Source organism: Polypterus senegalus, chromosome 14 (genome assembly GCF_016835505.1).
Source record: "Polypterus senegalus isolate Bchr_013 chromosome 14, ASM1683550v1, whole genome shotgun sequence".
NCBI classification, from domain to species: domain Eukaryota; kingdom Metazoa; phylum Chordata; class Cladistia; order Polypteriformes; family Polypteridae; genus Polypterus; species Polypterus senegalus.
The window spans coordinates 56,358,018-56,385,924 of NC_053167.1; the positions used below are offsets into that span (position 1 = coordinate 56,358,018).

The 27,907-nt window shown below is 42.7% G+C and overlaps 1 protein-coding gene across 1 annotated transcript; it reads right to left on the reverse strand.

The window, feature by feature from the left end:
- Window positions 1–19,889: 19,889 nt before the first annotated feature.
- snai1b (snail family zinc finger 1b) lies at window positions 19,890–25,344 on the reverse strand. Its single transcript, XM_039735525.1, has 3 exons — window positions 24,826–25,344; window positions 20,711–21,190; window positions 19,890–20,466 (listed from the first exon to the last, which is right to left on the reverse strand). The coding sequence occupies exons 1-3, from the start codon at window positions 24,899–24,901 to the stop codon at window positions 20,285–20,287; spliced, it is 738 nt and encodes a 245-aa protein (XP_039591459.1). The 5' UTR covers window positions 24,902–25,344; the 3' UTR covers window positions 19,890–20,284.
- Between the last annotated feature and the right edge of the window lie 2,563 nt (window positions 25,345–27,907).

Sequence of the window (27,907 nt, forward strand, 5' to 3'; positions counted from 1 at the left end):
AAGAAACACGTCTCGAAGCCCCCAGTGGAGGGGAGGCTGCGCTGGTATGGCTGTAGGCTTCGTCACACTCAGGCCAATAGCTTGGACTGCGCCCAAAGAGGCAGGTTCATACCTCTGGACCCGAAGATGCTGTGCAGATTGTTATCTCCGAGCCAGGCCTGCTTATACTGGCAGCGCTCGCAGCTGATCCTGATTACATCGTCTGTGCTGTGAGCGGCCCTCATGTTGACACAGAGACGCAGAACTGGAGCTCCGGTAATCTGATTAGTGGGACTGACCAGCAACGGCTAACATCAAGGGGGCTCGAGCCGACTTGTCACCTGGTGAGAACAGCTCATTCATGTCATTCCTGTGAACTCCATATCAACGAAAAGTTTAATGAAGAATCCAGGCCTTCTGTTTAATCTAATCATTAGGAGCTCTTGTTTGTGCAACCTTTCTTTCCTCATCGCCTTCGTTTACTTTGCTCTCAAGCATGTAGATCTGTGGGAGGCAACTATCTATTCATTAGGTATTTATCTCTCTTAGCATGGTGGAGGCTCAGCAGGCAAGAGATATGCATCATCAGTAAGATCCAAAAGGCAGGAGAGCCTCGGATTGTGTAAGATGTTAATATAATACCTAAAGAAAGAGAGAGAGAGAGAGACAAGCTCATAAAATTTAGGGAACAGGTATTTAAAAGGGTGCAAAGAGATCATAAGAAACATTTGGATGAAACAGGACACCAAACATTCAGATAAGGAAAAAGAACACATATTTGAGGAGCATGAAGACCAATAATAACTTTAATTAATGACATTTATACAGCACTTTTCTAACCTACTCAAAGAGCTTTACACTGACAGTGGGGAAGCACTACAACCACAACCGATGTGTAGGAGTCACCTGGATGGTGCAATGGCAGCCATTTTCACGCCAATACATTTACCACACATTAGCTATTAGTTGATGAAGGGTTGAGAGATACAGTAGTTAGGTAATAATGGACAGGGGATGATTTCGGGCCTAAGTGGATAAGGCCTTGATGGACAATTTAGCCAGGACATTAGAAAACACCCTGCTCTTTTTGAAGAATGTCCCTGTCACTGCACAGGGGCATTGGGATCCACACAAAGACCACAGGGTAAGTGGCCCCTGCTGGCCTCACCAACAGCAGCTTTTCTTAGTTTGTCTCCCCTCCAAGTACTGTAGTGGCCAGGCCCAAACATGCTTAGCTTCAGGTAATCCTGTTCTGAAGTGCAGGTGGTACGGCTGCATGACTAGTGGGGAACTCCTCATTCACCAATGACATGCTTGGTCCAAGGTTTGATTGCTCTTCTTGAGAAGTTTGCAATAATATTCTTCACTTTTTCAGGATCTTCATTTTAAATATAACATGCCCCAGAATGGCTGCCCAGTATGATCAGCATGACTATACAACTGTCTTCTTAATCGTCAGTTTACTCACAGACTCTGAGATGACCACCAGTATTCACAACCTAACCGATATTTTCTGTCACTTCGCGTGAGGGCATTCACATTGATGTTCAGATGCTAGCTGCCAGTTTGGCTTAGAGCAGATCTCCTTATCTCTCATTTCAACCACGGAGTTCCAGTGTGACTCATGATAAGTGTCACCACATCATCTAATTTCCAACTATGACCCTTTCTGTGACTCTGAGCTGGTCACCTCACCTCTTAACCATGATACTGAGTGCACTGTGACTCTGCTGTGTTGGCTCCATGTATAACTCAGTTCACATCCCCTCTCCTCTTAATGTATATTCCCATTGTGTTTATAAGGCCAGCTTAGTCAATAGCTGTTATTGCTACTTCTAGCTGCTAACGCCTCCTCCATGTAACCCCTCTCAGCCACTGATTCTCCTAATCAGACACTACCAGCCAGTGTCATTTTGAGCTGATCACCTCATACCCAGTTTCTTTATTTTGATTCGCCTTTAAGTTTAACCTCTGACTGCTTGCATGACTCCGAGGTGGTCTTATTTTCTCCCAGGTCAGATGCCCAGTATCTTCTTAAGGATGTCTCCAGATCATCACCTGCCATTATGAATCCTCATATCATGCCAGAAGTAATATATCTGTGCCAGACTGACTCCCAGTGTAACTTGAATCAGGCCTGCTCTCCTCCCAGTTTGGACTCCCAATGTGCTTCTGAGGTGGTCTTCTCTTATCTCAGCTTAGTCTCTAACTGCTATTGTGACTTCCAGCTGTTCACGTCACATCACAAGTCACATAGTAACTCTTTTGTGACGCTGCAAAGAACATCTCTGCTCCCAGGTCAGGCATGATGGATTCTCTACCTTGTAATTCAGATATTTACTTCCATATTAATTGTGAGCAAGAACTTCCACCCTAGCTTGTCACTTTCAGTGTGACTCTTAGATGGTCTCATCATCTCACATTTTAGACGCTTATCCTTCATTTGACTCAGGGCCATTCACTTCACTCCTCCAGACAGCCACTGAACTGGACTCTATGCTATAACCTGACACTATTGCCTCAAGTTATTTCTAGCTGATGCTTCACTTTTCTTAGCTGTTCACTTCACCTCTGAGCTTAGTCACTGACTCTCAGTGTCACTCCAAAGAGGACTCTTTAGCTCTTAATCCGATACGAATGCCTGGTGTCACTTAAATGATTCCCTCAGCTGTTCACATCACCTTTGAGCTTAACAGGATTGTGAACAATGCTCCATACCCCCTAATCAAACACTATCATAGGGTGTCATTTTGAGCTGATCACCTTACTTCCCTTAAGACTTTTTACTTTGTAATGTGCCACCGGTGCCCAATGTCACTTTGAGTTGCTCACTTCACAGCTCGCTTAGCTGTTCACCTCTAAATTTCTCCACTGAACCCTGTGTGATCCCGATCAGGACCTCTGCACACATTAACCACACATTAACTGTCACTCTGTCATTTTGAGCTGATCATCGCACCTCAACCTTCCTTAGCTGGTCAATCGACCTCTTATCTTAGTCACTTACTTTTTACTTGAATGGTGTCACTTAAGTTGGTCAATTCACAACTCCCTTAGCTTCTCACCTTTGAGATTTAAGTTCCTGGAACTTAATATGAAGATGCAGAAGACAGCTTCAGCCCTCAGTGGTAAAGATCATTAATACTGTATAAGCTTCTCAAGGAGAGCAATTGAGCCTTGAACCAAACATGCCATTGATGAAGGCGAACTTCCACACTAGTCTTTCTTTCTGCTCTTTCTTTGTTCTTTTCTTTACTTTGCTGAATAGGTTTACATACCTCCTAGTCAGGCACAATTGCCCCGTGTCATTTTGAGCTCATTGCTTCATCTCCTTTAACTGTTCACCTGACTCCTGAATCCCTTGTAGTCTTCTCTCCTCCCAGTTAATCCACCAACTCCCAATATGACACTCCCATTGCAAACTTGGAGCAGGCCTGTTTCTGAAAGACCATTCTCTTCTTTAACATACTATTTTTAATTTGTTTTATTCACTCTGACAATCTATTAGCTTTTTTTTTAGGTTCTTCTGCCATCACCACCCCCTAATCAAGGCACCATGTAGCTCCCAGAGATGATGGATCGAAGGCTCACGAGACTAACATCATTAAATTCTATCACGTGAAGCATGAAAACTAAGAGGTTTGATTTAGGAATATTTATGTCAGGTAGAATGCCTGCTGCAGGCCGGGTGAACTTTTGGCCCTGGAACCCCTGCAGAATTTGTTTTTTTCTCCAGCCTAAATGGATTTTTTAATTTTTTTTTTCCATCCTCCTGGCCATGAGACCATACATTGTTTTGTTGTTATTTATTTCTTTAATATTATTGCTTAATCTTAATTGTTTTCTCTTCTTGTAACTTTCCTTTGTCATTTTGCAATGCACTTTGAGCTATATTGTTGTATGAAAATGTGCTATATAAATAAATGCTGTTGATGTTGTATAAATTGTAGTATAAATGAATAATGAATGAAAAGAGGAATGTGGCTGCTGCTGCTGTGTGAAGTCCAACATCACTTGTACACTGAAATGCCTTTTTCTACCATCCTTAGATAAATGAAACCAAACAGCTAGGAATGGCGTGACACTGTATGATTTTGAATGCTCTGTAATTAGACACGTCTAGGCAATAATCAGTCTCACGCAGTTCCTATTTATGCTCCACCAAAGCCACCTGCTGCCACCCTGTCCTGTCCCTGTCTCCTAACTGGTGACTGCTTTGCACCCATTTCAGTATATTAAGGTTTATAGCATGAAGATGTTGCCTTCTAAACAACTTTTCCAAAATACGGAATAACCTTTCCTTCTAGAACAGAAAACATAAAAGAAAAGGATCGACAGAAAAAGGTTTATTTGAAGAGATTATGAAACCTGCACTCCAAAGTCTCCCACACCTTAACTTAAACACATGGCTGCGATGGTCATGCTGTTGGAAAAAGTGAGGATGATTTGAAACAGCTGGCTAGTGGTGAGCTTCAGTCCTGAGGAGGGAGAGGAGAGGAGAGGGAACTGGAGCTTCACGTGTGTTGTGTTAGTCTGATGTCCTGACAAAGAACGCCTTATCACTTGGTTCAAAGAGTATAAAAATAAATAAATGAGGAGAGCTGTTTCTGAAACGCAATGACCACCTCACTAAAAGGAAAACATGACCTTTCAAATGACTTTAGGTCAAATTGCAAGATTGGAGAAACTTGTTCCTTCAGTGTATTTCTTGCCTCCTCATTTTGGGTGTTTTCCAAGTCTTTTCCATTGGTTGTTTTTATTTCTGAGGGTGAGCTGAAGCCGTGGTACTGAGATAACATTTGGGCAATGAAACAGCAACAGTGGGTGCAAAGTAAAACCAGTCACAAATTGGTGGGTGCTGGCCCTCATTGGTGGGAAAGTGAATTTGAAAAGGTGCAACGTGCCCAGAGTAAATAGGGATGCCATCTACTGTGTGTAGACTTACAATCCATGGACACTGCAGGAGACGGATGTGTCACTTGGGAGATGTCCTGCCTGTCTGACTTTAAAAGAGGTTTACTGGTTGAAATGGGACAGAACTTGGCTCACGACTAGAAGTTGATTTTACCTGTGGACAGAATTCCACCATGAAATCCAACTTCAAATTCTTTTAACTTCAGCTCATATATTTTTTCTGGTAAAATTCTGGAACTGGAAGCTAACAAATGTTGTTCCATTTTTTAAAAAAAAACAGTGACCAGGTCAGTCCTAGTAACAATAGGTCAGTATGTTTAAGGTGTACTACGTGCAAATGAATTAAATTAATTTAAAAAAAAAAGATCAAGCAAGGTATATCAGGAATGGGTGTATTAATGAACAGTCAGCCTCAGGTTTAGACAGCAGAGATTTTGTTTCACAAGTATGTCAGAATTTTAAGAGGCAGTAACAAAAGCACAGAGGCCCTTTAATGACTTTTTATGCGTATATGGAAGGGAAGGCTGGTGACCAAACTGAAAGAACTTGAAGTTAACGGTGTCAATTGGTATAAACCCAGGAGACAAAGAGTTAGAGTGTTAGAAACATTTTCCAGATTAGACAGTTTTAAAAGTGGGATCCCTCTGAGATCAGTGCTTGGATTGATGCTCTTCTTAATGGAAACAAATCATTTAGACACTTGTTTAGGCCAAGAACCCCCAGAATACTGTGCCATAAGGTCAGGCCGCCCCTAGAATATAAACCAAATACTATACGTAAAGCGGAGCGTGATCCTGGATCAAGTGTAGTGTAGTCACACAGCAAAGATTTTGGAACAAAGTTGACCATCTACTCAAAGCAAATGCTTTACTGTAGCAGACTATCAGCCCATATGTGATCAAAACTCACATGATAGCTTTAGGCTGTAACTACCTATAGGCCTCCTTTCATGCAGCAACTGAAGAACATCTTAAGTTGTGTTTATTTAAAAACTGGAAGCCATTTCAAAGGCCATCTTGGCCTTTAGAATTGATTTTATGAAAAAAGCATTACGCCAGTTCACACACGATCCCCCAACTTCCCCTGAGGTTCCCAGCCCAGGTAAGAATGTGCCCAACTAGTCTGTTTAGCTGTAGATTACAGTAAACTGAGGGGAAATTTTGCTTAATCCAACAAAACCAATACAGAAAAATCTGATGGAATTAAAAGTCGGGCAGATATGTCATTGAAGAAGTTCAACATAAATAAATGTATAAAGTTAGCAAAACAAACTTATCTAGAGCAAAATCAAAGAGAAGGCACAAGGTAGGAGTAACGCTAAAACAGGATGAACACTCACCACAACAAGGCCATTTTAGCATTGCCAATCCACATAATCTGCATGTCTTTGGACTCGGAACGCCTGGCAGAAAGCCACAGAACATGAAGACAACATGCAAAGAGCACCCAAGACTTCTGGGGCAGCAGTGATACTTCTGCACCACCATGCCGCCCAAGCTTTTCACTATGGGACCTGAAAGTTAAAAATGCACCTCATGTGGAGGTCCTGGTAGACAGAGAGTCTGTAGAAGTGATTAAGAAGAATTAGGGGTTACATAGAAATCTGTGAGGAAGATTAAAGTAAAGGCCACTTCAAGAATGCTGGGTGCCAATTTGATTGCCATATCCCAAAAAGAGACATCAGCATTTCAGAAAGGCCAAAGAGAGAGAGAAGCAACAAAACAGATACTGGGACTGCAGAGAATGAGGTACCAGATGAGGCTGAACATGAAAACGTTTTTATAGAAAAGCAGACAGAGATGAATGAGGTGACATAATAGAAGTGTTTGAAATTATGACAGTAGTTTGAATGAATGAATGAGCTGCCCCTTTGAAATGGAAACATGGAGGCACAGACTGGAAATTTTGCTTCAACAATAGAAAGCATTTCTTCAGACAGGGACCGATAACAAAATGAAACATATAAAACAGAAACAGAGTGGTAGATGAGGACTTTGAGGACCTTCAGATCTCAACCGTTCCTTTAAATAGAGTCTGTTGATTAGACATTTTTAAGAAAGGTTGAGCTGAATTGTCTGTTCTGATTAGAAGTTCTTAAGGTCTAAGTGAGGTTAGGTTAAGGCAGCTCTAACCTGGCCTGTACCTGTCTCTGCATGCATACTGTATGCGCTCCCAGTGATGGTTACCCGGCACATTTGCGGTAGGATCGAGATCCTCTCTATCCTGTACAAGATAAAACAAGTTTACAAAATGGATTTATGATACGGCTTAAAAACAACAAAACGTTCTGAATATTTCTGCCCATTATTCAGAGGATGAGGCCATTGTGTTAACAGAAATGCTCAGACCAGTTTTAGAAATGGCCTCTTAATAACTGTGGTACATTAGGCATGCAAAGAGTCCCATTGAACAAGCTGATTCACTTCCTACCACCGAGTGAGTCTGTAGTTCACTAGAAGTGTATTACCACTGTACGTAAAGACCAGCTCATGATGGAGCTTCATTTTCTTTCTGGCACTCTTTTAGTGCAGATGCCTTTGCCAAATTGTGTGGCAATTTTAAAAGATGGATTCATATTTGTGAGGTTAGCATGTGCAGTCAAAACAGTCAGCAGCTGATCAGCAAAACACAAACTCAAAGGAGCTGGTGCTTGCGACAAAAATCTCTGCGAATGAGTTAAAATGTAAATGGATGTAGTAATGAGGGAAATGGAAGCAAAATCCTGGTAGCAACAGAACAAAACACAAAAGGAGGAACACAAAAGACTCCATGAATCACTACTGAAGTCAGCTCAGGAGCCTGTTTATAGCTGCAAATGAGCAAAAATGGCTTCAGGTGACTGCAAGGTAATTATAGTGATTAGGCAGCTAAGAGGTGTGTGCTGGGTGTGAGTAAGGGGGGATTATGCGTAAGACGTGCCAATAAAACATTGCCCCAATGCATTTTGGATTTCTAGGTCACAGCGTACTAGAATAGTAACTACATCATGAAAATGTATACTGTAGACATACTGTATCTGGTGTTTAATAGTCTTGTTCACACACAGTTTTCTCAAGTTAAAGACACTGGCTAGGCAGCCCATTCTTGTATAATCAATGCTTGGAGTTTGTCAGAATTTCTGGGGATTTGTTTGTCCACCTGGGATTAAGGTCTGGGGAGTTTCCTGGCCATGGACCCAAAATTTCAATGTTTATTCCCTGAGCCTCATAGTTATCACGTTTGCATTATGGCATAGTGCTCCATCATGCTGGAAAAGGTATTGTTCATCATCAAACTGTTCTTGGATGGTTGGGAGAAGTTGCTCTTGGAGGATGTTTTGGTAGCAATCTTTACTCAAGTCTCGGGATCAGGGGCACCACCAGTGCAGAGCTTGGTCAGGAATGGCAGCAGGCAGATGTGAGTGCATCTGCAGCAAAGAAGACACTTCTCTGCGAGAAAAACATCAGGGACAGACCGATATTCTGCAAAAGGTACAGGGATTGGACTGCTGAGGACTGGGGGTAAAGTAATTTTCTCTGATGAGTCCCCTTTCCGATTGTTTGGGGCACCCAGAAAAAAGACTGTCAGGGAAGAAAAGGTGAGTGCTACCATCAGTCCTGGGTCATGCCAACATGTCACAAAGCATCCTGAAACCATTCATGCTTCTCAGCCAAGGCAGTGGGCTCACTCACAATGTTGTCTAAGAACACAGCCATGAATAAAGAATGGTACCAAAACATCCTCCAAGAGCAACTTCTCCCAACTATCCAAGAACAGTCTGGTGATGAACAATACCTCTTCCAGCATTATGTAGCATTGTGCCATAAGGCAAAAGTGATAACTAAGTGGTTTGGGAAATAAAACATTGAAATTTTGGGTCCATGGCCAGAGAACTCCCCAGACCTTAATCCTATTGAGAACTTGTGGTCAATCCTCAAGAGGCGGGTGAACAAACAAAAACCTACAAATTCTGACAAACTCCAAGAACTGATTATGCAAAAATGGGCTGCCATCAGTCAGGATTTGACCCAGATGTTGATTGACAGCATGCCAGGGTGAATTGCAGAGGTCTTGAAAAAGAAGGGCCAACACTGTAAATACTGACTCTTTGCATAAACTTAATGCAATTGTCAATAAAAGCCTTTGAAACTTATGAAGTGCTTGTAATTATACTTCAGTATAACATTGAAAGATCTGGCAAAAAGATCTAAAAACACTGAAGCAGCAAACATTGTGAAAACCGATACTTGTGCCATTCTGAAAACTTTTGGCCACAATTGTAGGCAAGGATTTGAACTTAATACGCACCACAAGAGAGGGACAACATAGTGATCTGAAAACAGGAGTGACATGTGACCTTGGCTGGTTGAACGCAAGATGTGCCACTGTATTTTGACTCATCTGATACGATTTGGTGACACACTTCAGTACTCCTACCAACAGAGAGTTGCAGTAGTCCATGCGTGATAAGACCAAGTTGACCAAAGGTTGTTTTGCACACTCTGTCAGATATGGTCTGATCTTGCAGATGTTGTCTAGAGTGAATCTGGAAGACCAAGAGACTGTAGCAGCATGGTCCTTGAAGGACAGCTGATCACTAATCACAACACCAGAGAAAAATGGGCCAAGCTGAACAGAGAGATGAGGTGAGAAAACAAGATTTGTCTATGCCAGGTAGAGCTGGAGATGGCGTTCCTTTATCAAGGTTGTCATATCAGTGAGACATGCAGAGATTCTAGCTAATATTGTGTGGTCCTCTAAAGCTGGGAACCATTGGCATAGCAATGATAACAAAAAATATTGGACATGATGATAGAGTCTAGTGAGGAGATGTATAGAGAGAAGAGGAGAGGGCCCTGCACTGATCCTTGAGGGACCTCCATGCTTGCCTTGACATCTCTTTGCCTTATTTTGCTCAATGAAATCTGGCGGCTAAAACAAGTACTTAGTAAAACAAATCATGTCTTTGTGTCATTTTCTATTATATTTCCAAAAGAAACACAAATAATGAACTGAGAATTTGAGCACAGTCAATAAATGACCCTTTAAGTTATGGTTCTTGTGTAAAGCAATTGCCAATCCCAAGACCTTTTCCAAGTACAGGCACTCGATACCAACTGGCTTACAGCTGAGCTTTATGGTGGAGACTGGACCATCACATCTACAATTCAGAATCAAGTTGTTTTACTGTTGTGCTATAGTTTGAAAAGCTGACCTGTTTCATAAAAGTATATGGAATAAAAAAAATAGTATAGGAAATCTGAGTGACCATAAATGGAGAGTGTCAGCAAATCTGGATAAGAGTGAAAATCAAAGCTAGTAACATCACATAACGTAACATTCGCAAGCCTGTTAGGTTCAGTTCAGTGTCATGGGGGGACAGCCGCACTAGACATAAGGCACGAAACACCCCTGGTCATTGCAGGGACCACCAACTCACACACATGCACAATCACACTCACACAGAGCCCAACATGCATATCATCTGAGGATTCAGGGAAAAAAACTTACACAGACATGGGCAGAACATGTAAACTCCACATAACACCAACTGAGATTCAGAGCCAGACTGCAATATCTTTGAAGCAGGAATGTTTACCAGTGGGCTGCTCCGTCAGTACCATAGAATAAGTCAAACTGTATGAAAAATCAATTTGGCGATCGACATGGCTAAGGTGCAACTCCTGCTTCTCACTGATGATGTGTCATGAAATCATCATCATAATGTAAGAGTTGAAGCCCAGGAACAGTGGCTGTGGCTTAGCACTTAAGTGTCAATGTTCTAAGCAGTGCACCCAGCATTCCAGAGCTCGACATACTGGTCAGCTTTTCTTTCTTGGCTTAGATAACAGGCTTGTGTGACTGTGGACAGACGAAGAAGGATATTTAAGGAATAATCATTCACTGTGTGTAATGGACATTGAGCTTGTTGTTGTTTGCTGTTAGGAGAACTTTCTGGTAGGAAGCTGAGTTTGTCATTTCTCCCGCTTTGGTATTTTAGACATCTTCTTGAGGAGGCAGTGAGTGGAAACTTGATTGAGTAGCTCATTGTCTCGCGAGACAGGCCTCGAGTGATAAGGCCCATTCATGGTGAAAAAAGATTCAGCATGGGACTGCTGAGAAGAAAACTCTCCAAAATACCTGCTTCCTGGAAAAACAAAACAACAAATGTAATGTTCTGTTTAAAATTGGGATGTGTTGTGAGTAGCTGCTTTTCATTCAGCTTTAACTCTTGAATTTCTGGGCTTTATTTGACTCTCATGTGTTTGTTTTTTTCCAGTACGAACATTTTTGAAGGCTAGAATTTACCCTGATAGCATTGGGCCAAGGCAGGAAGCAACCCTCAGCAATTTGGAGCCACAGGTTAACTTAAAATGCACATCATCCAGATATGGCAAAGAGAAGGGACCTGAGAAACCAAACACAGGTAGGAGGTGAACAGATAAACATCTCAAAGCATCTCATGCCAAGGCAAAGAGGTTCCGAGTTTTCAGTGTTTCTCAACAGTTTATGGAAAATTGGAAGTGTTTACTCGTTTAAAACTGTTCACAAAAGTTACTTTAACCTCTAAGGCGGCACGGTGGCGCAGTGGTAGCACTACTGCCTCGCAGTAAGGAGACCTGGGTTGGCTTCCCGGGTTATCCCTGCGTGGAGTTTGCATGTTCTCCCCATGTCTGCATGGGTTTCCTCCAGGTACTCTGGTTTCCTCCCACAGTCCAAAAATATGCTGGTTAGGTGCATTGGCATTCCTAAATTGTCTCTAATGTGTGCTTGGTGTGTGTGTGTGTGCCCTGTGGTGGGATGGCACCCTGCCCAGGGTTTGTTCCTGCTTTGATCCCTGTCTTGGCTGGAATTGGCTCTAGCAGACCCCCATGACCCTGTGTTAGGATATAGCGAGTTGGAGGATGACTGACTGACTTTAACCTCTAGTTAGTACTGGAAATGTCTAAATTGTTAGCCTTGATTTACCTGTAAATCCTGCAATGCTGACCTATGTGACATTGACTCATCCCTCATTCTTATCACAGACACAAGGGCCAAGGCTGGCTACCTCAGAGTTAATATCTTAGCAGGGGCCAGAAGTTGCTCCGCACAGAAACTGATGCAGAGGTAGCCAGCCTCGGCCTTTGCCTTCTGTGGTAACAGACAATAGTAAGTATTGCAGGGTCTACATGTAAATCAAGGCTAATAGTTTAGGCATTTCCAGTACTTGTCCACTGATATAAAGAGACCTTTAGGAGTTAAAGAACCTTTTGTGAAGACTTTACATAATAAAACAGCTGGCGAAAAGGATGGGGTGACTTTCTGGAATTCCCTGATAATTTTAGGGTACCTCGTGGTCAGGCAAGATGTTCAAATTGTTTAAGGAATCTTCTACGCTTCAGTGGGGTTATTGGAGTATGCGATACAGTGTACTGCATCAAAGTTTGAACATTATCTTACTTAAATTTGCTTTGTTTTATTGATATCATCTGCCCCAGTATATATGTTCAAGTGATTCATTATTTGTTTAGTTCATTTAAAGGTAGCAACCTGAAAATCAAAGGATAAAGCTGACCTGGCAGAAGAGCCTCCTGGCCACTGTTAGGTAAACTGTACAGCCCTTTCAAGGGTAATGATGAGGTAGCCAGCCTTTTGCCCCTGCTAAGGTATTAAAGCTGAGGTAGCCAGTCTTGGCAACATTGCTAATGTGTTTGATTTGTACATCCCTTTCCAAGGCACGTCCTGGCAGAAGAGCAGCTCTTTGCCTATGGTAAGGTAATGTGAAAATGTATCCCTTTCAGGGGCAGCGATTCTGGTGTCCCAATAGGAGTGCGGATCGTGAGTGGAGCGACTTCTGGCCCCTGCAAGGTATTGAAGCTGAGTCGTCTCATTCTCAGGAATCACTAAGATATTGATGCTGAGGTAGCCAGCCTCGTCCCTTGCTCACTGGAATAAGAATAAGTGTTGAGTGAATGCCACATAGTTAAGAATTTCATGGAGTACTTGTAAATAAAGGCTAATAATTCAGGCATTTCCAGTATTAACTTGTCCACCAAAATATAAGAACCTTAGAGATTAAAATACTTTTATGAACTCTTTTACACAACAAGACAAACAATCAACTTCATACTCAAGATTGATTATATTGGTTTAATGAGCTAGGTCTTGACATTGAGGCAACATAATTGGAAAGCTTCCATCAAGCATTTATTCAGTTTACACATCACAGAATGAAGAGAATTTAAAGTGCTAGTGTGACGACAGACAGGGCTTTCTTTCACTGCCATTCCAGGGAAGAGTTTCTGTCACCTGGACATGCAGCAGCCATGGGCTAATAAGGAATTTGGTGCTCAGTACAAGTTCCATATCCTTCAAGAGGAAGGCGATGAGACTCCTTACAGTCATGTTTTAGTCTGCGGGTTTGCTGGGAAGAGGAGAACATTTTCGGGTTCCTCTTGGGGTCATCGCGAGAACTGACAGGTGGGGAGGTCAGTTCAGAGTCATTCTGGGAGTCCTAATCATAGTGCCTATATGCGTCTTATTCGTAGTATGTCAGCTTCCATTTCACACATCACAAAGACATGTATTTAGTTAATATGAGGCTCCAAAATTTGCCACGCTATGAGTGAAATATGCAATATGCCAACACTTCTTTCAGAATATGTTGAACTGGATCGCGTGGGTTCAGTGATAAACTAAAAGACACCTGCAAAATTGGGAGAAGGAAACTCAGAACACTGGGACTCGTAAAAGTGATCAGTTTCCGATTCCTCACCCTACTGCTACTCACTGCACAGAATAGCTGGATGGTTTTTTTGTTTGTTATCTGCACTGCAGGACGAGTGGCCTTGCTTCCTTCCTGTCTCCTGGGGCTGGCCAGCACAGCGTAACCGTAGGACAGATTAGACTTATATTTATAGTTCATTCAAACAATCTTTCCTGTTTTGCGAGGAGAGAGTGTAAATGACCCTTTCTGAGGCTGCATGTGAACAGCTGTAGGCTGCAGACATAACTTGTTTTATAGACAAAATGCCTTGTCCCTATGCATAGAAACAACAGAACGTTTGGCTAAACCTCCTCTTAAGACTCAAAGGCAGTGCTTTATCCATTCCTCATCACCTTGTGGAATGAAAGGCATTTCATGTGTAGGTTGGTAAGGAGGGTAGACTCCATAAATTAAATCTCCGAGGGCCAAATCTTAAAGAGCTGAAAACGATACCTTTGAAATTAAGACAAGTGACATAAAACTGTTCAGAATTCTAGAACTGACGGAATAAGAGCAAAATATGTGAAATCAAACAAGCAGAAGTGATGTGGTACAGTAAATAAAATAAGAGATGGGAAACAAGGCAGCTGAAAACCAGCTTGAGTACTAACTCCCAGTGTAAACATAACAAGGCCTCCTCGGGTCTCAATTTAGTTACTGACTCTCCTCTGTCTCTTTGATCAAGCCACCTCAACTTGCCCAGTCTGTGGCAGACTCCCCCGCATGGCCCTGGAAAGGCCTCCTTAGCACCTGGCTAAGCCACTCTCTCTCAGTACAGTGGCAGACGTATATTTTTGGGGCCCTGAAGCTTGAACTATTACAGGGACCCCTTTGTGACCAGCAGTGAGGTCTGGGTAACCACTGTTACCTTCTTCAGTGGGGTTGTCCTATGACAGAACATCAGAAATTTAAAATAATAATAATAAACCTCTACATATAGGGCTTTTAAAAAACCCTTCTCATACAGTAGACACTGGACTAAAGTCACTTTTGGGGCCCCTCTGAGATTATAGACCCCGCAGCTTAAGGTGCATTAGTTTGATAGTAGATCTGCCCCTCTCCCAGTATGAATTCTGTAGACCTCCATAGTTCCTGGTTCAGGCGTTCAGTCTTGGTGTGAGTCAATTGTGATTTCTCAAATCCCATTTCAGGATGACTCAAAATCGATCCCTTCTCTTTCTAGATTACCCGCTTACTCCCAACATGACTCTGGGCAGGTAATCAGAACTCCTATCAGTCACAACTCTGACCTCGTCGCCAGCTGCTGACAAAATGTATAACTCTGTATAGGCTTCTTAAATCAGCCACTGACTCCCAGCGACTCCTCACTTCTCAGTTCTGGCACTGACCTTAATAGGGACCCTGAAATATTCCCCACACTTTCCAGTTTCCCTTCAGACTCTGAGGAGTCTCATCACCTCCTACTCACTTCCCAGGTAAGCCGCAGTCTGTCCTAAATCAATAATTTTCAGAAAGTACAGCTACACTGCAAAACCATGCTGTGCTTCACAACTGTGTATACATTTCACTTCTTTTGCAATAATGCACTGTAAAGGTCACAGAAGAGCAATTCTCCAAAAATGATTTCATTACAAATGCTACCAGATTGATCACAAGGAGCAGATGTGTAGGTTTTGAGTGATAAATTCTCATTGAATAGCATCTTTGTTTAGCCACACCATGGCTGCGCCCGATACGTAACAAAGCGGCTTTTCAGCAGGTGTGCATCACTCACAACCTACCCTACTCAATTATTCACCTTCATGAAATACTCTTTGGTATGCGCCAGGTCCCCACCAGGACACATTTATTTTGCAGAGGAAAAAACACACGCAAGGGGAAATTGTTTAGTGCACTTTCTTATTATTACTGTGTACGTAGGTGAATTGTTTATGTGAGCCGTTATTCCATCAGAGGAAAATATCGCCTTTTCCTAATGTTTGTCCTTTGATATTTGTTTTTTTGTGCTGACGACATCCAAGAACGCAATTGTTTAAAGTAAAAAAGGTCATTCAGCTCATCATGGTGTACTCGTTTCCTTTAGGCTGATTTCAAGGGTGCTCCTAGCAATAGTTTTCTTTGTTTTCCTTTTTCCTAAAAGGATCCTAAGTTTAAACAATGTGTCTGGGAGTTTGTTTTTTATTTAAATAAATAATAAATACTTGGGCTAAAAATAATTTTATTAGCAATCCATCATAATTATAAAATGTTTTCACTTATTATAAGAGCTTCAGATTTCAGCCAGAGGTGGTCCATGAACATGTGGCGATACAGCAAAGGCCCTGCCCCCAAGAATAATACAGTGCAGGGTCCCCTCGGAAAATAAACATTACTTTCACAACAGATCACTTGACATGAGTGACACCCAAAAGATCAGCTACGGTGGGCAGTGGCTGCCCTTCATCTTGATGTAGCTTTCTGCTACAAGTGCCCTGCCAACACCTTGTCTTCGAAGTGAGCCTGATTTTACACTTTCCTCTGCCAACACGCCTTAGTCAAGGCCGGCCGGCTTCAAGTCTTTAATGAACATAAATTGAGGAACCTACAATAATTATATGTGTTCAGTTTTTATAGCTTGCACTTCAGATATACTGACCAGAACTTATGCACAGAAACATTTTGATCTGGTTAATCAGCTGAAAACATGAAAGCACATCTGCGTACCACGGCATGTGTCATCAGTCCTTACTGTACTCTTTCAGCCTCTCCATCCTGTCTCATGTCTTGCCTCAGACCCCCCACTTTCCTTTTCATTTTCATTTCTTAGGGACAAGGCCTGGTTATTCTTCATACTCTGGCATGCAGAGTTTAATTTATTAGCTCAATTCACCCCCCACCCCAAGGGCTCGGACTTAGAAACTCTGTAGTGAAAGACAAAGACCTCAGTGTCCATTCCCTTCAACAAGCACGCCATAGGCTGCACATGTGCAGAAAATTACTGCAGGAGGCAGATGAATATGTTTTTCCATTTCTGACATGAACCACATGTCCTCCCCCACCACAAAAAAGAAGCCTGGACCTTGTGTAGGATGTAACCCCACTCATATATGGTATAGACATACATACATTGGAATGAGGAAAGCAGGCAAGAAAGTGGCAGTTTACATTGAAAATATTTGTTAAACCAGGGTTGGAGGAGAAGATACTTTAGTCAAATCTAAATAAAGAATTCAATTGAAAACACCACTGGGATAGTGGGGCTCAAATTTCAGTGAATGCGGCAATGGGCTTTCTAAGTAAACACGGCCTGGACGATGAACAAGTACCCACTCCGACTTTCAACTGCTCTCCATGTTAAACATGCTGAAGTTAACACCAACATGTACTGTCCTTATCAGCTCCTCAACCCTCAAGCTAGTTGCGTTTGTTACCTTTTCATGCCACATAACTCTGCCCTTTACCGCTCAAATGCCACACTTGGCTTCACCCCCTAATGACTTATATAATTGAAAGGGATCTGCATTTATAAGTACACAAAAGTTGAACTTTGTAAGGAACTTGGAACCATTACTGCTAGAGAAAGTCTACACAGTGTTTTACAGATCTAAACACAGTAAACTATATTACACACGCACTCTGTATGTGGGTGCTCAGTGGTTAGCAGTGCTATTTAGCAACTCAAATGACGAGGGTTCAAAATCCAGGCTGGTCAAGGTCTGTATGGAGTTCACATGTTCCTGCTGTGTTTTGGAACCAGGTTACTCCAAGTACTCCATCTTCTTCGGTCATCCTACACACACGCAAGTTAAGTTAATTGCTAACTTGAAATGGTCCATTATAAACAAGGAAAGTCAACTGACCTCCGTCCAGGCTTTGTTCCTACCTTGTACTCAATGTCATTTTGAGACATTTTGGGTTCACCGACCCTGCACTAGATTATTGTTTTGAAAATTAATTATCTGCGGTGGGTTGGCACCCTGCCCAGGATTGGTTCCTGCCTTGTGCCCTGTGTTGGCTGGGATTGGCTCCAGCAGACCCCCGTGACCCTGTGTTCGGATTCGGCAGGTTGGAAAATGGATGGATGGATGGATGGATGAAAATTAATTATATTCCACTCTACATGAGAAAAGACAACAATAACTCGGAAGCCATTCCCACAGTCTTTATATACTGTACATACACAGAATGGGTAATACTCTACCCCAACTGAGACGGTCAATACTGCCACCCAAAACAATATCCTTACCATAACCAGCTCTATACACGAGCAACTTCAGCCTAACAGAAGCCTTAATAAGGGTAACCTGAAGCTTAAAAAAAAAAAAAAATCAGCTCTAATGGACGTGGTGAGTGGATGGAGAAGGGGATAAAGTCAAGAGGAAAGATTTCAAAGCGGGGCAGACAGTTCACAAGTGACTCCTTGTGGGTGGTGTTAAATTTCTAGCAATATAAAAATCCCAAAAGTTCCTTAGTGAAAGGCTTTTTTACCCAATTAAATAAACTTAACAAGGAGTTCAAATCAGAGCAAAAGTGAAAATGGCCATTCTGAGCAACCTATGCATTTGAGGAGAAGAGCGGGGAAGACCAAGTGATATTGGGCACATGTTGTTCATCCCAAGTATTTTTTTGGCAGAGTGTGCCCTTTTATTGGTGGGGCAATCACAGGCAGAAAAGGAAAAAGTGAAATAATTTTTTTACATACAAAACTGTTACTAGTCAAGTAACAGGATTTAATGGCTGGAAAAAATAGCTATTTATCCAATAAATTTAAGTACTTTATTAACAAAAACCAGGAAAAACAATCCCCAAAACCATGGATGTCAATTCACTCTGATGTGAAGTTATAACCCATCATGGAGTACATGATGGGGACATTTTAACATCATTAATGAACCATTACTCATCTTTGGATCTCTTTGATGGAGGCCACACATGTCGGGTTCAGAACATGTAAAACCCAACATTGCCTGCCTTTGATTGGCAAACCTAAATTTTTATGCAACTAGCCATCAAATATTTGTACTTGCTAATACGTAAAAGGGTTAAAAGCAAACTGACTTGCCTTTAAAGAAATGTAGCTTTCACATCTATTTTCTACAACTGGAGCCCTGTGTAACAACTTTATTTCAAAACAGTAAAGTTGTACACACATGCAAACAATTATCTTATCATGACATCCTATGGCATGAGGTAACTGGCACCACTGGGCACAAAACATAAAAATATCCCTGCCAAGGGAGAACAGGGAAGCTGGACAATAACTGGGCACGGGACTCAAACTCCTAATATGGCAGCACTACCTGCTGCACCCTCCTTCATATCAAAAGTGGTGTCGCTCAGCACATAGATTTAGGAGATTTTAAGCCAGGCTACCAAGTACCACACACCATAATGTGAAAAGGAGCACATGCAGCAGTAGCTGTCCCAATATGACCCCCAAAGAGGAATCCTTTGTTCTTCAATGTGATGGCAGCCTCTCTCTAATCTTTGGGGCACAAAATATCAGCAACTCCAAGTATGGGGAACCCTCATAGAAGACAAATGGTTTATTAATAAAAGGTCATTTAGTTCTTCCCACTGGGACAAGTAAGCACCTTTCACACACTCATTAAAAAAAACTGCTTTATTGAAAAGTCTGAAAACCTGAATGGAAAAAAAAAAAAAGTTTAATTACAGATGGCAGCAATTTAAAAAAAACAAAAACAAACAATTGTGAATTAATCATTTGACACAAGAAAGCAAGTCAAAAATGTAAATAGTTCTCAAGACTTCTGGTCAGCAACAGAAACCCAAGGCCAAAATACAGTAAATCTCCAGATGCAGGACGCAGACATCCAGTATGGTCAGCAAAGACCAAACTCGTGAGATTTGCTCAAGGCTCTTCTCAAAAATAAACAAACAAACCCATGAAATGACGAGAGGCAAGAATGTCCAACTCTCCCATAAAGGATTTTACTGCAGGTCGACAGACATTTGTGTGAGGAGGACGATGATCCTGGGCTATTCATCATTTTTGGCATATCTGGGGAAAGCTTCCCCAGCTAAAAGGCTACGCAGAAATAGCCATTACAAACGAGGTGACACTTGAGGAAAGGCACACTATCGAACCCATCCGCACCAGTGGCATTGAAGCACGTCAGTTTACTTTTTGCAACAGCACCCTGCAGGAACACACCTGTCAACAGCCTTGTGTTAAGACTAGTATCTGCACCTGTCAACACCCAGGCCGAGAAACTGTAACGCGCTCAGCTGTTCCAACACGGCCGCTGCCTCGGCCTGACACCTGTTTCTTTGTTGGACCACTCTGTGTGTGGTGTGTGTGTGTGTGTGTATGCATGTTTGTGATGGATATGGCTTGAAACAAATCCATTAAAAATGAAAACCTGAATGAACCGACTTATCCCTTTTACTCTGCAGTTCAGCATCCAGATCATTCTCCTAGTGTGCAGGGCTTGTACAGATGGTCAACAGGAACAGGCCAAGGGCAATCTTTGTCCTTCTTGGAGAGCTCTGAGCAAAGGAAAAAAAGTTGCCACCAGGGCAGAGTACCACAATCCATCATAATGGACATGCAAACAGGTGACTCCCAAGCTTTGGAAACAAGCAAGGCAGAGACAACATAGAATTGTTGATGACCTTGACTCAATGCGCATGTGCCCCACTGCCACAGCCCCCTTACTCCCCCACCCCCACAGTCCGAATAGGAGTTGACAAGTTAGCATCTCAGGAGGAGCCACAGCTGCCCATCTCTGTGTGCTTGTGCAAAAGGGACATGCGGCTGAAGGTTCGAGAGCACTTTGTGCACTGGTACTTTTTGATGTCCAAGTGAGTCTGCAAGTGAGCCCGCAGGTTAGACCGGTCAGCAAATGCCCGGCTACAGTGTTGGCAGGAAAAGGGCCTCTCTCCTGAAATGCAAAAAGGAAAATAAATAAATGCCCCCGTTTGCAGCAAACATTGGGAAGGTGGGGAAAGAGAAAATAAAAATGGGCAGAGTAAATCAGCATGCACTATCCGTGATGTTTCTGTGTAGGGCTTTCTGCATAGAACTTTGCATAAATCTTAATATAATGATCAACAAGGCATGCAATTCAAGTCCCCTTGTGCCTCTAAAAACCCCATTCACACTGCAGATGCTTTCGGACGACTCACCAGTGTGTGTACGGATGTGTCCCTGAAGCAGCCAGGGCCGAGAGAAGGCCTTCCCACAGGTTGGACAGACACAGGGCAAGGTGTGGGAGCGAATGTGCATTTTCAGGGCTCCCAGGCTGCCATACTCCTTGGGACAGTGCTTGCAGCGGAAGGCTCGGCCCCCCAGCCTTGAGGAAGCACCGCGGCAGTGTGACCCCTGATGGCGAGATAACCCTGCAGGGCTGCTGTAAGATTTATGGCATTCAAGGCACTGAAAGAGATCCGCTTCAGCAGGACTAGGCGGATCAGAGGTCCGACACTCATCTTCCTCACTGCTGGATAAGGAACTCAGATCAAGTGGGGTGGGACTCTCCAAAGACTGACTTGCTTCAGCATTGTAGAGAGCTGGTAGTACCCCAACGTCCCACACAATAACTGGTGGGCAACCAGCTGTAATCTCTGCCTCTTTGAGAACTGCTGGCTCTAGTGGGGATAGGACAACTGCAGAGAAAAAGGAAAAGGGAAAAAACAAACCTGTATTAAATCGATTTCACTCATCAATGAGTGCACAGGGTTCACCAGATTAAATGTAATCAATAAGCAATGCCTTTGCTCAAAGCAGTCTTGGCTCCTATTAATTCCTCTGGTGCCCACAAAGTGCATCAGTCCAAAAGCCTGTAGATCATTAATTTTGAGACTGCCTTTCAATAAATCTTTAGGTTTACTTTGTTCACAAAAGGCAAGATATACCCTTAACACAATTTCAGTATACCAAGTTGAAGGAGACCACAGAACAAACCAGAAGGGTGCAGGTGTAAATGGTATTACATTTGGAAAGGAGCTACATGTCAAGCAAGAAAGGCGCTATATAAATAAAAGGTATTATCAGTGCAGGCACACTGTCCCACACCGGCCACTTGGCATGGAGGAGACACTTGTCACAGTGTTAGGGAACATGTTGGGAGCAGCCTGTGCAGGGAGAGATTTTGATGTGTTTTGAACAACCTGACCAGACTGGCAGACTATTTCAATGAGACGTAGTGCCGTATGGGAGTGTTGCTTACCTCCTCCATAAGCTTCCATTGGGGGTAAACCACAAGAATGAACAAAAGTGATCTTTTAACAGATGACTGAGCAACTGAAGAACATCCTTCCTAATGTGGCTTGAACATTATTTCAGTTTGTTTGCTTCCATTCTTGACGGTATACATTTCACATTTATACTAACAAAAGCTTGCATTAAATAAGTCAAAAGATGTGGAACCAAGAGCAGCCCCACTTTGCTGGTCTTCCACAAGGAAAGGAGCAGACAGTAACTCCACCTACAGCAGTGGCTGATCAAAATCAAAGCTAACTGGCATACTCTTAGCTGCTTATTAATGTCCATTGGTTTTATGAACTCCACTTTTTTCTATTACTTAATCACAGAGAGGTAAAGAATATACAAACAGACGGACAGACAGACAGACACACGTAAATATCTCAGACTCAAGCACACCCACACACTAACCTCCAGGGGGTCACTGAAAACCTTGCCAGTTATAATATGCATGTCACTGGACCAAAGAAGAGCATAAGGAAAACCAAGTGGACCTGCAGAGGATGTAAAAAGTCCACACAACAACAGCAGGGAGCCGAGCCTGAGATGTTTGGGACTTTGAGGTAACAATGGCAATCATCAGTATCATTTTAAAATCTATACACTCTTTTATCCTCTCAAACTAATTCAGGTCAACAGTAAGCGACAGAACTCAAACAAGGCAAGAAACAGCCTCAGACTGGAGTGCCCACTCACACACAGACTATGGGCGAATTTAGAATTACTAATCAACCTGCCAAGCAAATCTTTGGATATGTGGGAGGAAGATCAGTAAAGTGCCAGATTTGAACCCTTTATCTAGTCACCACTGTGCCATCCATGTTTAATAATAGTGAGGTCAGAATAAAGGACATCTGGCACAACCACCCTGCAGAAATGAGGCCAGGTCATATATTAAAACGAGCAAATCAAGAGAGGAGCTCACTTAGCACCCTTGATCTTGTAAAGGACATACAGTCTGTCCTAGACCCGTTATTATTATTATTATTAGGCTGACGTCCTGTTCTTCCAATTGGAGCACAGACAGGTGATGCAACTTGCTCATGGCCTCACAGGATTAGAGGCATGATTTGAAAATCGCAGTATCTGAAGCCCAAGGCCTTAACCACACAATCTGCCTTTTGATACTGTATTACATTATACAATATTTTGCCTAATAAGGATGATGAAGCGGTTTCAATGAAACTAACCACTTGTGCCATCATAAAGCCAATGCATGACTTTTGCCACGTGGCACAGCTGGCATCTGTGTTTACATAATGCCAAAATCTCCTGCTATGCTGGTGAGTCTGTCATTAAAACATTTTTTTTTTTTAAATAATGTCTGGAAAATGATTTGAAAAAATTGTGCTGAAATCCCTAATGCCAACTATGCACAGGAAATGTCCCTATCCTCCCTTCCAAACCACAGTCATGCTGCCTTAATTAAATGGACTTTATTTTGCAGTGTTAAGAATGTTGCTATGCATTGCTCTGAATTAACATTAAACTGTGTGCATACCATAACGTGCCCGAATCTAAGAAACACAGTACAACAGTTGATAAGACCACCGAACAAGCTGCGATATTCCAAACCCGACTCTTGTGTGGCCAATCAAGCTTCACTAACCACATTGCAAAGCTAAAAATTACGAAAATATTCTGCATCTTGCGATGTTGCGAGATACACCCTGTTTCTAATAAAATGCCATGTTTTCCACCACCCTTCTGAGCAGTTTTGTTAATTTATTAAAAAGCTTATCACCGAAATTAGTCTGCAAATTCCAAATACCTTATTCACACTTGCTTGTCTAATACACTTGGCAAGATGGTGCTAATTTATCCCATGGAAAAAAATATTTGGCATTATCTACTTGCACAAAATAAACAGCAGTGCCCGGCCTGGAGCTTGAAGACCGCGCTCGCTGGTTTCCATTTGCTCACTCGCAAGTAGGCGCAGCTACTTTAAATCTGTAAGCGGGCCACTTATGAAAATGTGGGCCAGGAGGCTGCGTCCAGTTACAAACTCTACGAAAAGCGGACTCCTTTACAAAAAACTTTAAATGAAAAGTGGTCAGGGGCTTCCCCTACTCGCGTCATTCCGCTACTGGCGCGCTAGTCTCAATTGGGGGGTGCGAGTTCCCGATGCTTAAAGCAAGGATTCCCGACCTCGTCCCCGCATGATTTAATGCCAAATTATGTCTTGATCCAAGAACAATCACGCCGGTGGATGCCCTGCTTCTAATGTCAGTACAGAAATGGAGATGGGATCCGCTTCGCGTTCTCATGGGAAGACAACAGCGAAGCGGCTACTCCTTCCAAGAATCAAATCCTGGCTTCTTTTTTTTGTTAATTATTACTAGCGGAATACGACTATGGCGCACATTAAACCTGTAAACTGACTAGATGAAGACAAAACGATTACAGGGACCACCCAGCGATCTGTGAGATGGTGAGTGGGCGCGCGCGCGCACGCACGCGACGAGTGGCAGCTTCGGAGGTGAGTGAATCAGTGCACCTGCGGGTCTACCTGTGGAAGGAGCCCTTAAACGTGTGCATCTCCGCCGACGAGCACAGCAAGCAACACGATCATTCAGAATGTAAGGCGCTTTAGGAAGCGTTTGGTTACGCGACTACCTTTAAAACTCGCCTTCCCGAGCACCTGGACAGCTGCCTTTTAAAGGGCTCACGAGTTCAGCATGCGCCATGAAAATGTTATATGGAGACCTTTGACCTGCCGTTCCAGCTATGAAGTTTAGAGAGAAGTAAACAATAAAAAGAGCTTGCAGACAGGCATTATTCAAACATTCCATCTTTGTTTTAACAGAAGCAATTTAGAGGGGTCGCCTTCTATAGACTCCAATTCACCCAACTGGCGCCGACTTTAAGGCGCTACATAAAAAGCGGTGTGGGCTTCGTAAGGGGTTAAAGAAGCCCCCGGAGTGTCTCTGCGTGAATTACACATTGCTACTAAAACTGTCACAACATTTGTCGGAAGCAATAAGAAAACGCACAAAATACAAACTAATAGCGGAAATCTGCCTTTGCGTAAACGTACCTGCTTGGCTTTCCAGTTCGCTGTAATTCGGTTTTTTTGTGGCGAAGTACTTCTTCACGAGGAAAGACCGGGGCATCTTGGCGGGAGTAACACCTCGAATAAAACCGAAGAAGCCTTGTGGCCCGCTAATCCCCAACGTGGCAACAGAAGCGCCGACTCCAGAACAGGTACGAAGCGCAGCGTCCAGTCGCAGAGGTCTGCTTTATATATCCCTGTCCTGTAGTGTTGGACGGACAATCCTCAGTGGCAGCGGTCAGATCGGCTTTAACAGTCCGGCGTATCTGCGCCTCCGCTACATACCTGTCGCACCCACTTAGGACAAACTTTTTTTTTAGGGTGGGAGTTTAAGAAGTGCTGCCCCCTTTGCTCGTGCACGCTTCCTCACAAAGTCCTGCAACGTTGCAGTCTGCCACCAAGCACAATCTCTCAGCCACGAGGAGGAATAGGAGGGGCGGGCACTGATAGACTCCGCCCCCAGAGGCGGGGCTTCACCGGACACGGGCTGTAAGGAGCAGGAGGAGTCCTGTGTGTGTCCACTTAGTGATGGAGCTGGCAGCGTTAAATGCAGCGCCTTGTGTGTAATTATTTATACACATGTAATTTATGTATGGAAATAACGTGTATTAAATAAATCAAAAGATGTAGTGTTAATTAGTGTTACAGCTTGATTTGTTATGTCCCATGACCAAAATGATCTGCCCAAGTAAAACGCTGATCTGATCAGCGTCAAGTTCTACATCAAAAATGAAAGCCAATCAGAAAGGTCTGGAGAGAGTGAGAGGCACAACACCTTGTGTACCACATAACATTTGTAAAACAGCTTAATCCAATTTGAGTGGGGTAATAATAATAATACATTTTATTTATATAGCACCTTTCCAATGCTCAAAGCACTTCACAGAAATTCAAAATGAAAAACATAGCATATATAATATTGGAGACAAATAATATCTGCACAAAACTCTAACTAGAGATAAATACAGGAAACACAAAGCTTTGAATGAGACTAACAGACAAGCGACTAGAAAATACAAAAATATACAAAAATGCTATAAGAAAACCCAGAACAAATAACGGGGCCAATGTGGAATCAGCAGTTAACCTAACCTGAAGTAGCGTAACTGAAGCTCCCAGAGGAAAACCCACCCAGACACAGGGAGAATGTGTAGATTCAGCAACTGGATCCAGTTTCCAACCCAGTTTGATGGATCTATGAGGTGGAAGCAGAACCTGCTGAGCCATAACACTGTCTGTTGTCTTCTGCTTAATAATCAACTGTTTCATCATATTCTGTAATTGAGGGTTGTATTCTAACAGGCTATATGACAGGCACTTAACCAAATGTCGAACACACATCTCTTGTACTAGATGGTACGGGAATACTTCAAGTTTGTGTAGCATACTGGGAGGGAGACCTGCGTTCTAAAAGACTAAGATGGTTATAAACTCTGAAGTTTTGAGAATGTGCCACCCCATTGAACCATATTCAAACTATCAAAGCATTCTCAGTCTGCATGTCGAGGATTTCAGTTGTCTCCACGAGTCAAGTGACAGCAAAAGGTTAATTCCTCCCTATATATAGAGGCAGACAGACAGAGCCTTGAGATTCATGTTTAACTTTTCTTTTTGTGACCTCTATTGCTAAATCCTGAAGGAATTTCCCTATCAAAGATGACTGAAACTGGAGAGGCAGTTCTATTATCTTTTTCAGCACCACATAAGAAGTTCCAAGAAACAGCTGGGGCCTGTCTATGAAACCTCAGCATACAGTATACTGGATATACAGTAAATCCTGCTTGTAATATTATGGAAATCTAGTGCAGCTAGTTTCTGATAATTGGCACATTTGATATCTAATTATTATTTACCCTATAAGCAAAAATATTATTTTTACTCCCTAAATCTAGCCAGGATAAAGTTGGCACAAAAATGTAATGAGGGATTGTAAAGAAGTGAGTGGCTGCCAAGGGATTTCCAGTGGAAATCAACACTGCCAATGTGGCTTATATGAGGGTGTGAACCTGTAGAACATTTTCAGGGAGACTGAGAGACCACCCCACCGCCTCATACCCCACGTGGAAGAATCCAATGTCCTCCTAGGAAGCTAAGGTTCATAACCCATTGAGACAAAGCAATGGCCAGAAGGAGTCTGAGGAGATTTTTGCAGGACATGCAGTAGACAGAGCAAGGCAGTGGAGATACGGGACGTCCTGACCAAAAGGTGGCAGCCAAATGTCCCTAGCAAGGGCCGAGTTGACCATTTAAGGACAAGGTGCAGAAGGTTTGGTAGGTGAGTGGTGTGTACTTTTTTCTGTGTTTATGGGATTATTCGAGTGATTACTAAGACAGCTCTTTAAAAGGCACTGAGATCTGAGGAGGCCAGGGGCACCAGGAGGCTTTAGAGGGAGCTCTAGCATGGTGTCCCTGCAGAAAAGAAGACTCACCCATGAACACAGAAGTGATTTCAGGCCTTGCATGCTTTATTTTTAGTACAGGCACCATTTTTTATTTCAAGAATTGAAGCAGTATTCTCTTTATGAAGAGTCACCTTCATGGTATCCCCTGTATGTATATAGCAGACACCACCATAGTTGCTTTATTCATCCATTTTCCATTATAGGCCTTGTAAAACGACAAAGCCTAGTCTGGTAACAGCAGGGACAAAGCAGAAAGCAGCATTGTATAGGACGCCAATCCATTGGAGGAGTTGGTAAAATCCACACGTCGGCATTGAACCCAAGGCCTTAGAACGATCAGGCAGCATCACCCTAGCCTTCTTTATTTGTCAGTTAAGAATGAACATTGTAGCTCTTTGTTACATGTTGTAAATGAAGGAAATCAAGATAGGAGATCAAAGGGTCAAGTTATTTGTTCAGAGGACCATGCACTGTCACTTTTGCCGAGAATAATGCCATCCGTTATAATATTTGTGTCTAGTTCTGTCATTTGTCCAGAGGGGACTGGGAGGTCTCGTGGTCTGGAATTCCTACAGATTTTATTTTTTCTCTCCAGCCTTTGGAGTTTTTTTTTTTGTTTTTTCTGTCCACCCTGGCCATCGGACCTTACTTATTCTATGTTAATT